This window comes from Athene cunicularia (assembly GCF_003259725.1).
Source record: "Athene cunicularia isolate RWA chromosome 22 unlocalized genomic scaffold, athCun1 chr22_part1, whole genome shotgun sequence".
NCBI classification, from domain to species: domain Eukaryota; kingdom Metazoa; phylum Chordata; class Aves; order Strigiformes; family Strigidae; genus Athene; species Athene cunicularia.
The window spans coordinates 3,933,868-3,950,298 of NW_020799128.1; the positions used below are offsets into that span (position 1 = coordinate 3,933,868).

General features: G+C 44.2%; 1 protein-coding gene across 1 annotated transcript in view; it reads left to right on the forward strand.

The window, feature by feature from the left end:
• The window catches only part of KCNU1 (potassium calcium-activated channel subfamily U member 1), a 49,162-nt gene extending 33,182 nt beyond the window's left edge, over positions 1 to 15,980 (forward strand). The window contains exons 20-27 of the mRNA XM_026863023.1: positions 402 to 501; positions 2,940 to 3,164; positions 3,630 to 3,783; positions 7,150 to 7,227; positions 10,994 to 11,133; positions 14,502 to 14,687; positions 14,995 to 15,098; positions 15,785 to 15,980. Of these exons, the coding sequence (XP_026718824.1) occupies positions 402 to 501; positions 2,940 to 3,164; positions 3,630 to 3,783; positions 7,150 to 7,227; positions 10,994 to 11,133; positions 14,502 to 14,687; positions 14,995 to 15,098; positions 15,785 to 15,884 (1,087 nt within the window). The 3' untranslated portion in view covers positions 15,885 to 15,980. The remainder of the gene's footprint in view (positions 1 to 401; positions 502 to 2,939; positions 3,165 to 3,629; positions 3,784 to 7,149; positions 7,228 to 10,993; positions 11,134 to 14,501; positions 14,688 to 14,994; positions 15,099 to 15,784) is intronic.
• Positions 15,981 to 16,431: the final 451 nt, after the last annotated feature.

The window sequence follows — 16,431 nt, forward strand, 5'->3', positions numbered from 1 at the left end:
TTTATATATATATATATATATATATATATATATATATATATATTGCTTCAGTGAACGTCCCCACTGAAGAACATATTATTTAAAATAATCCTAGAGACCAAGTCTGGACAGCTATTAAGATCACCGTTAATGAAGTAATTCAAGGAATCACTTTGCAGTATATTTTTCTTATTTTTCTCTCCCTCAGCTGACATTGACAAAGGAATTCCTCCGCCACACAACCCTTTTCCCCCATACTGTCACGGTTAATATGTGACTCATACATCCTAATTTTTCCTCGCTACTATGATACATAAAAGCTATGATGTAGATAAAGAGGCATCTCAGCAGCAGCTGGAGTTGTGATCTCAACTTGGGTAGGCTCTGGTCCTGTAGCTAAGAAGTTTCTCTCTCTGTTTTAGGGATTTTGAGGGCCAAGGAGAGGAGAACAGCAGAGTCACCCTGGATTCAACAGGAATGTTCCACTGGTGTGGTGCTGTTCCACTGCAGGAGGCTCTTCTGGTAGGTTTGGGGTATTTGCTTTTGGGATCCTCCTGTCTCTTCCTCCTTGTTCATCTAGGAATAAGCTGGAGCTTCAATGCATTGATGTGGGTGGAGGGCACAGCTCTCTCTAGTTTACTGCTGTTTATTTAGCAATATTATCTTAGCCAGTTTCTAGCTTTGATTTCGTATGCAAAGCTAAGGGAGAGATCCTGCCCTGGAGGGGAGAGGCAGAGGGTTTGCCATCACCCCTTCTTCAGGAGCAAGCTGCAGATAAAGTATCTTGACCAAGGTCACATAGAGACTCTGTTGAAGTGGTGGAAGCTGAAGGCTCATTCCACGGCCATATTCCCTTCTAGTTTAGGTGGTAACCTGGGAACAGAGAAAGATCTCCAAGGTAACAAGGGATCAGTAATGCCTTCTGTGTTCATCTAAAGCAGGGCAGGCACCCTATCTCAGGAGAGGATCTCAGCAGATGGACAAAGGAAGGTCTGATTGACACCTATTTTATTTTAAAATTTTGTATGTTGTGTTTCCAGACCCCTGTGTCTGTGACATTATTGATCTGGATAGCTTTAAGACACTTTGGTTTATTTATTTAATGTGTCTAATCCGTAAAAGAACAAATTCCATCTAGAAATGGCAGGTTGTGCTCAGAGCTGCCAGAGAGCTGAGAGTAGGCAACCAAATCTTGCAATGAGGTGATCAAAGATTTCATCAAAAATACAGAATGTTCAAGCTGTTCTGCCAGCTGGGAGACTTGTAGCAGGCTGGAATTCATGCTGCTTGAAATGCTGCAGCTTCCTTCCAAGCAAATAAAAGGACCCTATTGCCCAGCAACCTCCAAAATAGGATTAGTCATTACAAATGGGCAAATATCCCAATAGGACTGGAAGCTCAGCTCTGTGAATTGAAGGGTGATGTTTTGAAAAGATCTCACAGGCGGGTTTACATGAGGAAAAAGCTTACAACTGCTAGTGTGTCCTAACTCCCCATGTGCCACTTCTGGTTTGTACCGAGTGGGTTTTGTGTAGCTAAGCTAGAGTGTGCAGGGGGCTCTTTATGAGGATTAAGAATGTCCACAAAGGAAATCAGTGCATAGCAGCTATTGCACTTCATGTTCGTGCAGCGTCTTCCTTTGCAGTCACGTTTCTGGGACAGACAAGCCCTCAAAGGCCTGGGAGTCTTTAAGTTGCAATTTTGGGAGTGAGCTGGGTTCTTGACAAAGTCCCAGGCTGTGATTTGGGGTTTTAAAAGCTACATTTTTAAAGTTGTTTAGGTGCTTAAAGGTGCAAGTATACTCCCGTGGGATTTGTCCTAACACCTCAGCGTTTCATTCTGCTTGGAAACCATGGGCAGCTAGATGGATATACTGCACAGCAGTTCCTCCTCGGTGTCCACAGAAAACACAGGGTGTCTGAACACGTACCAAAATGTGGTCTTCTGACTTTTACATAAGGCATACATCATTAAATAATTTAAATTGTTTTTTGGAAATTATAGCCCTCAGTCTAATACAGCATAGATGTTTGAGAATTAATGTAATTTTTTTTTTCCCCCTTGACCTCAGTAATACAGTACTAAAAGCCAGGTATGGCCAGCTTGCTGGCCCCGGTTGGAAGGAAGACCTGAACCCTTCTGTAGTGTCTTCAGCATGGCTCCCCTGTCCCCACGGCTCGCTCACTGCACCGACTGCTCCTCTTGGTCTTGTAATTGTGCATTTCCTCTGCAGATTTCAGCAGTAATAGTTTTTCCAATTGTTCCTATAAAATAAGCTATAAAATAGATTGTGTTTTTAATTGTTTAGCTTCATTCAGCAGACTAATCGTTGGACTTCAGGCATGTTACATTAAATACAGCTAAAGGTTTCATTATTCTATTTAAACTAATCTAATTAGTTAGAGACAATCATTTAATTTAGTTATGATTCTAATCTCTCATCAGGAAACTTCTCCCTGACAAAGTCCCTTGTTTCTCGTTGCAAAAAAAACCTGCCAAAGAGTGAACATTGCAGGATGTGCTGACCCCGTGGCTCCTGGTTGGTAGATGTGGACAGGAATGCGGTGGCTCTGACAGCCTGGGTGGGGGCCTGGGCCATACAGCCTGCCAGCCCCGAGGCACCACGGGAAGCAATCCCGTTCCCCAGTACATTTTCCCAGACTAAATAGCTCATCTGAGAAACACGAACAATTAGCCAGGGAAAAAAAACACCAGGCCTAAGTTGTCGTGTTGCCTTGTTCTGCATTTTTGATGTTCTGTGCCAACATATATGAATTTTTCACTGCTGTAGGATACACTTGGAATCCAAATACTTAAGGGGAGATACTTCTTTTTATATATAGTCTCATTCTAACCATAGGTGTTACACAGCTAAGAAATGGTTTAAGTCTTTCTGACTGAAGAGAAAAGTCTAAAATAAACCTAGTAGCTGGTTTATCACAATTCTTTTTTAAATTTAGAGTTGCAAGGACCAAGCAGCACCAAACCTGCAGGGTCACATTTTGGTCTGTGTCTTTGGCGATGCAAACTCACCACTGATTGGGCTGCAGGACTTCGTGATGCCCTTACGAGCGAGCAACTTCATTTACCATGAGTTGAAAGACATTGTTTTTCTTGGGTCTTTGGAATATCTGCAAAGAGAATGGAAATTTATTCAGAACTTCCCAAAGCTGTGGTTATTCTCAGTAAGTTGGGGGTTTTTTTTGCATATTCTCTTTCCCTCTTCCTTTCTCTAGCTCTCACGCACATTTCTAAATACATTTTAAAACTTCTTGATGATAGCACAGCTCAGATTCAAAAAGGACCAAAATTACCTCAGGCTCTAGACTTGAGCTTGAATCCAAGATGTTGTTGAAAAACTTTCCCTCCTTAAATATTTATTTTCTTCTGGGGGAGTCTTGGTACTCTCTGGTTTTCTGCAAAACTACCAAGAGGCTAATCCTGATTGGTCAGAGAAGAAAATTCACAGGTCTAGACTTGAAATTTATTGGAAACTTCACCATGTCCAAAGTTGCTCAAACTTTGGAGATGTTTCCAAAATACCTTTGTGCCAGTGGAGTTTGAACAAATTTAACTTTCACTTTTTAAAACATCCTTAATGTTCAGCTTTCTCAGATTTCTCCCTACCACTGTTTCTTTGGTTTTATCAGGGTAGTGCGCTCTCCCGTGAGGATCTGAGGGCAGTGAAGGTCCAGGATTGTGCTGCGTGCACCATTTTGTCTTCCAACACCAGTGCTTCAAGCAATCCTTCCCTGGTGGACACGGAGAGCATCCTGGCCACGCTGAACATCCGATCCATGCAGGGTAGGTCCCTCTCAGCCCCACCAGATAAGCATTGCTTCTTTTGGCCTGTGAGCTCGCTGATGCAGCAAAAATGGAAGCTAAAGGAGAGAATGAAAGGGTCACTTGTCACTAGTCTGAGCCACAGCCTGCGTCTCCTGAATATAAATATGCACGTTAAAAGGACCAGAAGTCCGTTTTGGCATAGCTGCTGCACGGCCTGCTCTGGTTTCTGTAGCTACAGGTATGGAAAAAAGGAGTGATAAGCCAGCAGTGCTCCTGGAAATATGCCAGTTCCTGCAAATTCTGAGCAAAGCTTCAAGGTTTCCAGCAAAGAGGCCATGGCTGGAGGGCTAATGGGAACCGGTGTTGGTAACTGGTAACTTTGCAAAAGCACGTGTGAGTGGAGGCCCCTTCCATCTCTTAAAAAGAGAAAAACCAACACCTTTCCCATGAGGCTTGGGAGGGTGGGTGCTCTGTTCCCAGACAGACAGAGCTTGTAGCTCAGAACTGCAATGGAAGCAAAAGCGACTTCAGCCCAGTAGAATATTTATTGCGTCTCTTCCTCCCTTAATTTGGCGAAGGAGCTAAGATTTGTCCTCCTCTTGAGAATGTGGAGTATTAATTAACTGAAGACGGGCTGAGAAATGGATGGCTCTCCTAAGTGTTTTCCCTATACTTTATTATCATTCTAGGCTTTTAAAACAATGGCTGTGCCAAAGAAAAGATTAGAGTGAGGCAGAGACAGGGGTTTTTTTTAATAATAACTAGACTATATCAATATACAGTGTATACAATCAGAACAGAAGACAAATTATTTATAAGGTATATTTGAGTAAGAGGTAATTGCGACTTGAATAGATTACTTTTATCTAATGTGTTTATTGCTACATAAATATAAAGATGTATGGAACTCTATTGATTGTATATAGAGAGGAAGTAAATAGTATGTACTTTTATATATATAATTTACGTATCTCCATCTAGAGTGACAGATATAGATACTGTACCTATTCCATCTTTATACCTACATATGGAAAAGAGAGAGACTCAGAGCAAAAAGGATATTTCATCCTATCAATCACTGTCCTGCTCCCCTCCAGCGTTTTTTGTTTTATCACTCAAACTTGTACTACATGCAGTGCAGAACTCTGAACTACAACGTGCGTATGGAAAATAAAGATGTGAGCATCTGTTCATCGAAACCTTCCCCAGCTGCCTTGCAGAGTTCATACTTACTTGTTTCTCCTTGAGGTGGTGGCTTTTGGCTCGTGTTGTCTCCTTCCAGCAGAAGACCTCAGGGGCCTCACGCTGACATAGTGTGATCGGTTGGGTAAGCTGAGGCGTGGCTGGTTGGGCAGTTTACCAGGCAGAACCATCCCCGCCTGCCTATTCAAAGTCCTATCCAAATATTCAAAGGAGAGGAAGCAGGTCGGAAAAGACAGAATAATAGTTGGGAGAGCTTTCTAAAGCAAGATGCTTATGCAACTATTATCTGATTTAAAAAGAAAAAACAGAGGCTGGTGTTTCTGTCTGAGCAGCTGCCGTTGCTGATGGGACAGCAGATGACTTGGCTGGATATCCAGATACCAAATCCTTTCTCATCCCCAGCTTTGCTGTGGACAGAGCTCTAGTGGTTTGCATCCTAACCAGAGTGGAAAGTAGTTACTTGGATGGAAGGCCCTGAGTTCCCTTAAGAGCTCAGGTGCTTTGGGAAGCATTGCAGCAGGCATCGGCTCAGTTTGGAGACTGTAACAAAGCCCAAACCAATTGCATTTCCTGTGGTTTTAGATTTCGCTGTGAGTGTTTCACACCCAACAAACCCAGGCCTGTTCTGCACATTACCTCTCTCATGGGGTAGAGAATTAGACAGGTCTTAGAGAACCAGACCCACACAGAGGTAAACATGACTTACACTTGCAAGAATGAGCATTTACTGGGGTCAGTGCTGATGCCAAGGACTTCTAGTCTTTCCCATGGAAAAATTTAGGTTTTCCAGTAATGCTGTAATTATCACCCTGTCATGTCACAAAGCAAACAGGTTGGCAAACCGAGGTACCAAACTAAATAATCTGTGGCATAATCTAAACATATAATGGTAATTAAATCTGACAACTTAATAAGATACTGAAATTCAAATGTACAGTAGTAATCTACAATTAAGTAATCTTTTGTAATAGCACCCTGCCAGTTTGTGAAATTTCAGGTAGAGCGCTGTGTACTGTTTCATAGCAAAAATATTGACATAAGGAAAAGGTATCCAGGCAGTGATCAGACAGACACTGAAATCAGCCGGTACCACACATGGAAGGTGCAATAAAGGCAATGATTCATTTCAGGCATTCAGCTGCTGCCACTACGCACGTTCAGAGATGCTTTACTGGGCTTGGGAAGGACTTTTTCTGCTGTTTGGAGGGTCTGTGGTGGCGGCCATCTCCAGGGAGGCTTTTGGCAGACCACTGCCTGCCCTCAGAGATGGTGGATGAGAGCGGTGGTCGGTCCAGGACCCCCTTAGGGTCTCAGATCTCCAACGCTCACGCGCTCCTCCGAGCAGAGAGGATCCATTGCACAGTGTCTGAACTGGAAGAAGTTCCATTTCTAGTAAAATCTTCAGTGGAGTTTAAATTCCGTCATTTTAACTTTGACATATCTTGTGTGCTAAGTGGTGTTACTAATACTCAGTTACCCAGATGTGGTAGCAAAGGGAAAACTGAGACATAGTGGTAAGGGAGACAAGGTAGGATGTGATCAAAACACAGAAAACAGACTTCAAATTGGGACTGATTCTGCAAAATCAGCTAGCTGGTGAGAACTGGGAAGAAATAAGGACACATGCTTCTAGGAACTTCTGGATTTCTCTTTTAAGTCTTTCTGGTTGGCAGATTTTTTAAAAAAGTGATGGTATATGTTTTTGCCTTCATTCCTACAGCACATGTCCCATCTATTTATGTACAGTCTTCTTGAAGGGGAAGGAAAAAACACAACCCCCTCCCTCAAAAGCCCTCTGAGTGCAAATTGGCTTAGTGGGGGCTTTGTGCCAAACAACACTGTAACCAGCACTGCTGCTCCACAGAGGGTAATTATATTTTAGTTATGATGTCAGTAAGCAGCTCCCAGGAGAGCTTTTCTTTTTTAATCCTTTGAAGCTCTGAGTGAATAAAGTGAGCCTTGGAAAAGCAAACCAAGGCAAGAAACTTTCTAAATATAGGAACTCTTTGGGATTTTTGCATGACAATGACATTTTTAGGCATAGGTAAGAGATTTCCTGCATTTGTCAGTCTGAACCATTGTGCCTTAGTTCCTTAGTTTCTTTCCTTTTTTTCTTTTTTCCCCCTTTCTGCTCCTGCTAACTTCCCTCTCTCCTCATGTTGTTATTGACTGTTTCTACAGATGCTGTTTTCAGAGCAAAAGCATTGGGGAATCAATCACAGCCATGTTATAAAAGGATCCCCATCACTACAGAGCTGAGTAAGTTATTCTTTAGGAACAAATTTCACAGAAGCAATATGCATGCTGCATTATTTATTTACCCCAGGCCCTTTTTAGAATTCACAGGCAGAAAGCGACAAGCGCTACATGTCCAAGGAACATTAAAAGGTTTGACTTGGATGTTAATTCACTGACTTTGAAGGAGTCAGGATGGTTTATCAGGAGAATAAATATAACAAAGTGTTACAAAGGTCTTAGTGTGTAGCAAAACTCCGAAGCATCCGTTTAGGAGAAAGATAATGCCCTTGTTTTTTTTCTACTGGACTGGATCTTGGGAGATCTGCATTCATCCGACCCATCCAAACGTACTTCATTGAGGTAGATAAATCAGAAGTGTATTTGCCTAGTTTACCCTTACTTTCAGGGGAGAAACAGGCACACCAAAGGCAGTTCTGCCCAGATGAAACCCAACTTGCCATGCTTTGGCTGTGCTTTCCTCTCCTGGATCATTTTAAAAAGCACTGAGAGAGGCTGCATGCTCAGTCTTCACCCCACAAGAAAATGGAGTGAATCAAGGCCTAATTCTCTCTGTTCCCACCCTCCCCTTCCTGAAACACTGGGGACCGTTCCTTCCTCCTCTTCTGCATTCTGGGGGTGGGTGCAGGCTTCCTCCGTGGTGCCAGTGGCTGTCGAAGAGCAGAGCCCCTTCCCGACGGCTGTGCTACGAGGCGCCGCGCGGTGCCCAAGTGGGGGCAGCGTCTGCAGGGCTCGGTGCCAGAGCGTGGGCAGCTCACTCCAGAGCCCAAACACCTTTGTCCTTATCGCCCAAGGCTCAGCCTCTCGAGCCTGCCTTCATAACTGAAGTAGCCCACCGAATTCTTTCATGCTACCCTTGGCTATCTTTGTCCTCATCTGCCGATGGTTGCACACTGGATTTGTTAATTAGGAAAACGTGCACTGATGAACTGATTACTAGTACCACAGCAGCCAGTGTCACACCCGAGTGGTGTGCCTGGGCTGCCAGTCCCGAGGGACATGCATGTTTAGCTCCATTTAAAGTGCTGACACTAGAACATACCCATCAAATTAGCATCGCATGTTGCTAGGCATCATGACTAGCCCCTGACTCAGGCTCTTTTTGTTTGTTTCTTTCTTTCTTTTTGATGCAGTGCTTGTAAATGCTCTGTGGACTTGGCACATGTGGGGTCCGTGCTCTCCAGTCCTCGCCAGGTTTGCAGCTGGAACAGGGCTAGCGAGCAGCCTCGGCCTGTAGCGGGCACTGGCAATGTTTTATTTATATGAAGCTCTGGTGTGCTGCTTAGTCGAAGCTCACACCTGGAGAGCTGTGTCCCAGAAGCAGTTAAGCACCTCAGTGGGCTATTCAGCCCTGTGTGCTCCTTAGACTAAACCACTGAGGAACTACTGAAAAGAAGAAAAAAAAAAAAAAAAAGCACAAAAGAATGATAAGATAATGATGCCTCATACTGAGTAATTTCAGAACTCTTGAATTTCCCAGTGTGATATTTGGATATCTTGTGCTGTGGTTTAGGCTTTTATTTCTGCTGTGTCCAAAAGTCTCAGAAATGTTTTGAGCTGGCTACTGAGGCCCAGCTCCTCTGAGAAGATATTGTGCAGTCAAGCTAACGTCTTCAGACAGGCATTGCACCCCTGTGATTTCCCTCCAGGATGTGGTGTGTCAGTGGAGGGGAAAACATCTGCAATCTGTTGACATGACTTGGATTTTAGTCATGTCAGATCTTTGACAAAATAATGAATTGAGCCCAGTCCCTTAGCACATGGATGCCTGCCCTTGCTGTAGTCTTGAACAGCATAGAAATATGTTCAGAGTTACAGGGATGGGCTAGGAAGCAAAATAACCCCAAGAATTTAAAACCTGGAAGCACAAAACAGCTAATCAAAACCAGCTGGAGCTCTCTTGTGATTGAATAAGCTTCCTGTAAGTCCCTCGGGTAGACCTTGATCTAGACAAATGCTCACTTTTGTGCCTATCTCTAGAGACAAGCTGAGAGGGGTAATACTCATGTGCCTTAGGTTGTAAGGGCTTTGCTCATTCCAGACAATTTCTTACTTCACAGCACACTGAGTGCTGACCGAGGGTCATCTGTATCACTTGGAGCGTCTGACGCGCCAAAGCAGCAGCGCGATACATACTGCTCGCTCCTGCTGCTCAAACCTGGCCTGAGAGAAGCTAACGCCCTCGTACCTTCAGCTGGAATCCTGTCACCGCTGAATTCAGTAGGAGTTTTGCAACTGATCTTGACAGGCGTAGGAAGCAGTGTGGTGTCTCGAGGACTACCAGGCTTGACTTGCCTCTGCCAGTTAGTCTGTGACCAGGATGGCGTGGCTGAGCCCCCGCGCCGTGACCCCGGAGGCACAGAGCTGACAGAATTACCTGAGGGCCTGCACCCCTCTGAAGGGGGCTGGGTACGAATTTTGTCTTGAGGAGCGGGAGAGTTGCGTGTCGTCATGCTCAGACATGCTGCTGCTTCCCCTTGCTTGATGGTGAGAAACACAGAAAAATAAGAAATGTTAAACCGGGCACTTTACGTCAGGCTGATGCAAGGCCCGTTAATGCCAGGCTTTGCGTGGGGTTTCTCCGGGCCCAGATCCACCACACCGAGCACAGCTCAATGTGCCAGGCGTCTTCGGAATTGGTGAGTTGGTCAGCGGGCTCGGAGGCATGTTCTGAAAGGCTGTGCCTGGGGAACAATGGATTCTAGAAACCCTTGCTGTAAGGAGACAGAGATCTGGGAGGGAAACAGCAAAGTGATTTGTAAAGCAGTAAGAGTCCTGCAAATATGTAAAGGAGAAAGAGAATGGTGAGGAGAAATAAAGTGGATCCCTTATGGTGGCTGCAAGAAAGACCATGCTTTTCATAGCCAGACTGTGTGAGCTCGTCAGCGGAGTGGTTCTGATTAATGCCAGATGCAGGGCCAACTCTAAAATCCAGGGTGGGTGAAATATCTGTATTGAGAATGCATGGCTGAAGGATGACACCAAGACTGCAAGACAACAGAAGCCATTAATAGTATTGTGATTCAGGCTGGTTTTAGTCATCTTTAAAAATGATGCACTCAAATGCTTCCTGACCCAAGGGGACATCATAGAAATCAGTCATTACTCACATAGAGTTAGTTGTGCTCACTCTCTATTTTTTAATGCTAAGATATGGATTCTTGATCTCAATCCCTCTCAGTCTCCTGCTGCGCTGCTGTCATTCATCAGCATTCTTACTGGTAGTGCTGGAGTGCCAGGACATACCTAGCATGTTCAGTAGCACAGCAGGGGCCTGCTGCCTGGCTGTACTTAGACAGTTCCCTGAAAATAGAAAAGAAAGTTAAGGAGGAATCACTTTCAGAGAAGGGGAATTCTGCAAGACTATCTCAGCCAGTGAGAATAAGGTGGAGACACTAGTGAAGATTCCTGTAATAGGAGGACAGCTGTGAAAGGAGCTCTGTAACCCCACCTGAAACCAATAGAAATAGTAATTGCATTTATGTTGTCAGGAAAATGAAGGGAAGAAATTATATTATTCCTCTCTTTTTCAAAGTGGGTAAATTAATTATGATCTGATATCTTAAACCTTAGTTTTAGGGTTCTGTGTCTTTTGGCTGCCATTGCACGGTGAGTTAGCAGCACTGTTTTGTTCCTCTTTGCTAATGCTGCATGCTGTGGCTAGTGCTGGGCACAGAATGGCAAACTGGTTTATTAACTCTCATTTCTGATTCTAGATGGCTTCCCTCTGTTGCTAACGTTTCCTCTTTCTTCCTTGATTTTCCAATAGAGTTTTCACCAAACGCCCAGTTCATTAATCAGGCTCCCAGTGGTAATCCTGAGATTCCAGAGCAAGATCAGCTTTTCACCACTGGTGTCCCCGCAGGAGCTATCTTCTCAGATAGCTTCTTGAATTCTCTTTTGTCTATGGTAAGTAGATGCATCACACCCTGTCATACTGAGCGGCATCGGTGTGTAACAAAGTGATTACCAGCCAGGGTAAACCCACTTAATCTAGCCCTAACAATGGTCAAGGCCACGTGTGTCAGAGAGAGGCACTGGAAACGGTGCAGAGATCAGTGATGTGATTAGTTACATGGTGCCCTGAGAATTATACATGTCTCTTCCTATTTAAGCAATTTGCTAATCAGTGGGCCGCTGTGATTCCTTGGGGTTGTGGGTTCCATACACTGAACAGCAGCTCTCAGCTCCAAAAGACACGTCTCTCAATGTGTGCTATTAGCAGCAACTCTCCCTGTTGGTGGTGTACACACAGAATTATTTGGAGAAACTTTTAGAGTGTTTTCATAAGTTCCTCCCATTCCCAGCTCCAGAATATTGACAGGCTACAAAAGGTATGTAAAGCCAGTCTGATTTATTTACTTTTTGACAACATGATGTTACCATCGGTTCCTCTAAGGGAGCTGCAGTCACTGAAGCCAAAATTGACTTTGACACCAGCTGGCCCTTTGGTGGAAGCTCCAGCGTTGATGCCAAAGGCTGAGAATATTATGGGGATTCTGAATTCTGACCCGTTCATGTAGAAAGGAGTTTTACTCCGCCTGGCTGGAGGTGCGTTGGTGAGCTGGGGAACAGGCAGCTTGCACTACCACCACTTTACCAGAGCGAGTGTGGGGATGAATGGAACATTTAACTCTTCTCATCTGTCCGTCTGGCACGTAGGCAGAAATTCATTGGAAGATTGGATTGAAAAATCTATTGAACTCAATGGGAATCTCCCAATGGCTGCTTTCTGAAAAGGTACAGACCAATTTCCATACATGTGGGCCACTGCCGATCCACAAGACCACATCAGATTTTAAAAATGCGTATTTTGATCCTCTGTAAATTCCTGGCAGTGTGTTCTTTTAAAATCATTTGCATCACAAAGATTGGATACATTGCACCAAAACTGCAAGAGCAGAGGGAATGTGGTGATCCCACCCTGGTGACATAATCATTTTAAGTTACTGTCAAAACTGAGCGATACTGTCAGTGGTGACCCCGGTGTGGGTCACACTTTGGTGGAGGGAAGCCAGGATTCTGACAGCCGACCAGCAGTTCAGTTCATAAGCTGGCATTTCCAAAACTGCCGCCTTTTCCTTGTGAAAGGCCCTTTCTTCCCCTTCACCCCGGTTCCTCATGCTGCAGCCAAGTTCCACACGCCTTGCTCTCAGCTCGTGTCCAGGGGGAGAGTGCTTGGGTGGCAGTTTTACAGAAAATGAATAAATACAAAACAAATCTCTCCAAGGGATAAGCAGTCCAGAATAAGTGTGTCAAGTCCAGTTATGCTTTTCTGAGAAGTCTTCTGTGTTAGGGAAAGTATTATATTGCTGCTACTCACTGATATGTCAATCAGCCAGATGGTAATTAATGACTGCTTCTGTCAAGTGTAAAAGTAACTCAAGACATAGCATGACCTGTCTTAAAGGATAAAATTTCACTCAAGTGTAAGATTCCAAGTCTGTCCAGGAATGATCAGCCCTCAACTCTGCTTTAAAGTAGAGGGGCACCTTAGGTTGGATTCAGTCATTCTGTAAATACAGGGAAGATGAAGAAAACACACTATTGCTTAGCAGTTGCACTATCAGGGGAGAGACATGTGAACTGGAGAAGAGAGAAAAGGAAAGGAGCCTTCAGCAGCCCAGTGTCACCTCCTTTTGCTGTCACTGTGAATATCTGTTGAAATTCCTGAAGACACTCAGGACAGGAGTGCTGTTCCCTTTTAGCTTGAAAGGAGACTGGCAGAAGAATCTGAGTGGCAGAACATGGTCTGTAGAGTGAAACGTTACCCCTTGGAAGCCTGAAGCAGAACTGGCATTTGCTTCAACATGACTGTTGGGGTCTCAATAGGCAGAAAACAATTCAATGAGCACGATCATTATGGCTCAGGTACTCTAATGAGCCCTGAATTCCCTTCCTGATCCAGCTGTGGGTTCCTCAGCTGTACAGTTTTAAAAGCTTAGTAGCAATGTGAGTCAGGGGGACATCACTGCCTGGTGAGGGGAGAAGGTTTCTAGCCTTGCTGTTGTGTGCAGAGGTGTTCCCAGGAAACCTGCTTGGCTGAGGCTGTAACCAAACAACAACTGGTGAAGAATGTAACATCTCACGGGCACATTACGGAAATGTTGCTCCTTTAAAGTCAGCTTCAAGACCCATTCCAAGCGCAGTGTGTTATTTCCTGACTACGCACACATGCTCACCTCTGTAATTTCCCCACCTTTCAAATTCCTGCGGTGTAACTCAGCAAAGAAAGTACAGAATGAGGGTGACATGCAAATCCTATTAATTCATCCAAGTATGGAAATGCAATCCTTTTGATGTCAAAAAGTACAGCAATGATATGTTAAAGAGCTCAGCACGCTTCTGTTAAATATGTAAAGTGCAGATTCCCCCGAAGCTGTATCACTCCTGGATAACCCTGGACTATAGCTCCTAACTTTAAAAGACTGAGAATTACTCTAACAGCATTATACCCCTTTGCCCGACAATATGGTCAGATGTTCTTAAGCGGATTTGAGTTTAGCGTGGATTTAGTAACACCATTCCTGCTCTGCAGCTTGTTTAGTTTCTTTACTCAGGCAAATACAGGTGACAGATCCCACAAAGTGGCTCTATGTAGGAAAGGAGCTTTTGGAGAAAGGGTGGAAATTAAGTTATTTGATGCACTGAAGGCAGAGGAAACACTTTCAGTTTAAAAAAAAAAAAAAAAATAGAGACTCTAGGCCTTTTTTTTGCTTGAGATCTGAATTTGAACCATGGTAATTTTTTTTTTTTTCCAGAAAATAGACTGAGATAAGGGCACAGAGAGGTTTTCAAAGCAACATGGCAACTGCAAGGACAGAGTTTCCTCCTGCACCTGCATCCAGTAGGGCTGGGCAGGCAGTTGTGCTCCTCAGCCTCACCTTGCACAGTCTGCTCCTACGCGGGTCACACCAGGGCTGCTGCCCGGCCCTCTCTCACACACACACACACACACACACGTGTGCACCCCCGGCCCTGCTCCGTTTTTGCTGTTCATGCCTTAGAAAATCTCCCACTCGGACACAGCTTAGTTCATTCTATTGCAGGGGCAGGGCGGGGATCTTCTGACTGCTCTTTGAAGCTGAAATGGGCTGAGCAGGTGATGATCTGTAAATATTGTCAGAAAACTTTAAACATAATTAAAGACTTCTTTAAGTATACAAACAACTTCAAAGTGTCTGATCACTTTCTCTAGGTTTTCACTGCAAAACTTGATTTTCTTTTCCAAGGCAAACTCTTTTCTCCTTGACTTTTCGCTGTCTCTTGCTTTCCAGACATACTACAACCATCACATCTTGGCTCTGCTGCAGACTCTGGTGACCAGCGGGACGAGCCCAGCACTGGGGGAACAGGGGCTGGAAGAGGGCAGCAGGAGTCCTGAGGACGGGATCCACAGGGCCTCCCGACTCCGGTGCAAACTGGCGCTCCTGCCGCTGCCCGGGAGGTTACGGGGTGTCTCGGTGAGTCACATCCCTGCGTGGGGCTTCACGGCCCCCTCCGCCTTGCTGCGGGCACGTTTGCGCTGCCATTACTTGAAGATGAGCTTCATTCAGTTGAACCTCACTATGTAGCTTGAGCTGTGTTTTGAAGAGGTAAAGACATCAGCTTTATTTATGGGGGACCAGTCGTTTCCTTTCCTGTCTTTCTTTCAAGTATTATGAAACTAGAAGTAGTGAATAGTGACGATAGTTGGCTAAATAAGTAGTGGTCTGAATTGTCCTCTTTGGTTCCTTTGAGCTAAGAGTGGGTTTGCTTCCTTTATAGCAGGATAACTCCTTTGGAGACATTTACTGCAGAGCTTTAGACTTGTTTGGGATACTCTGCTTTGGGCTCTGCCGCCTGATGGAAGAGCCCAACCCGTACAGGAACAGGCAAGTATACTTCATCTCAAATTGCACCATAAATCAAAAGATACTAGCTGTGACTTTGAAGTTTGACTTCTGTTATAGGCAACTCGAATTACTTATTTTTGTCTTGGATTTAGACATTCTTCTTGGTAGCTAAGGCCATTTGAGGCAAACTGGTGTGTGGTCTGAACATGGTACGTACTGGCTCTTGTATGAGATTCCCTTATGTTCACTTAAGCTGTGATTTATCTTTACAAGTGAGCCTTCTGCATTAGAGAGCTCTTGGAGCATGAAGTTAGCAATGCTGCTGAGGGCAGGGATTTCAGAGAGTTTGCAGGCAGAGAGAACCTTTTCATCTAACCTGTTCTACTCACTGATTCGTCCAAATTCAGGATTTCAGTGATTGCATGATCTCAAGATCTCCTAGAGAGACATTTAATCTTGATTTAAAGATTCTGAGCAATCAAAAAATTTATCACATCTTTCAATAGCTGTTCCAGAGACTAATTAGCTTCATTTAAATATATGTATCCCATTCCTAGGTAAAATTAAACCTTCTGTATATAGTCTCATCATTGCAAAGAATTCTGCACATGCAGTCAGTCATTGCAAAAAAAAAAAAAAAACCCTACAGCTTTCTCGCTATCCCAGACACTTAGTTCAAAGGCCTCACAAAGCAGCCTGAACCTCACGTGCTACTGCCTTTTCAGGTTCGTGATTGCTCGGCCGGCCAGTGATTTGAAGATGCTGTCTACAGATCTGCTGTTCTGTCTTGTTCCATTCAACGTCGCAACAACTGATGTCCTGTGATGTGGGATAAGGCAGTTACCAAGCAAGAACACAGGTAGCACAGACACCTTCATGCCAGAGTTAGGAGAGATTGTGAAATGCCCTGCAAATAAAAATTGTACAGGCTAGTAAGACCCCCACAAGGATTTGTGTGTTCTTTTTTCTTAGGAGTGGCAGTTTGAGTTTGGCTAAATATTAACATGAGGTTATTACTGAAAACAGTATTGTTAAGCTTTATCAACAAACACACCAGAGCATAAAATGCTCTCTCTGTGAGGAAGAGTGCAAACCCTTGAGTTTCTGCGAAGCATTGCACAGAACAGACCCAGCTATGAGGCATGAGGACTCTATTGAATTTAGAGATTCTCTGCTGAAAGTTCCAAGACTCCAGCACACTAAGATTCAGTTTTCTTGCAGCCAGAACTGAAGATGCTGCACTGATACAAATGAAAAGAAACAAAAAAACAAGCAAAAATTGCCCATGGACTTGTTCCAGAGATCAGGTCCTGCCTGTAAGTTCTAAAGTCAGCTGAGGGAAGGAGAGTGTTGTTGTTTGGGCTTTTCTCTC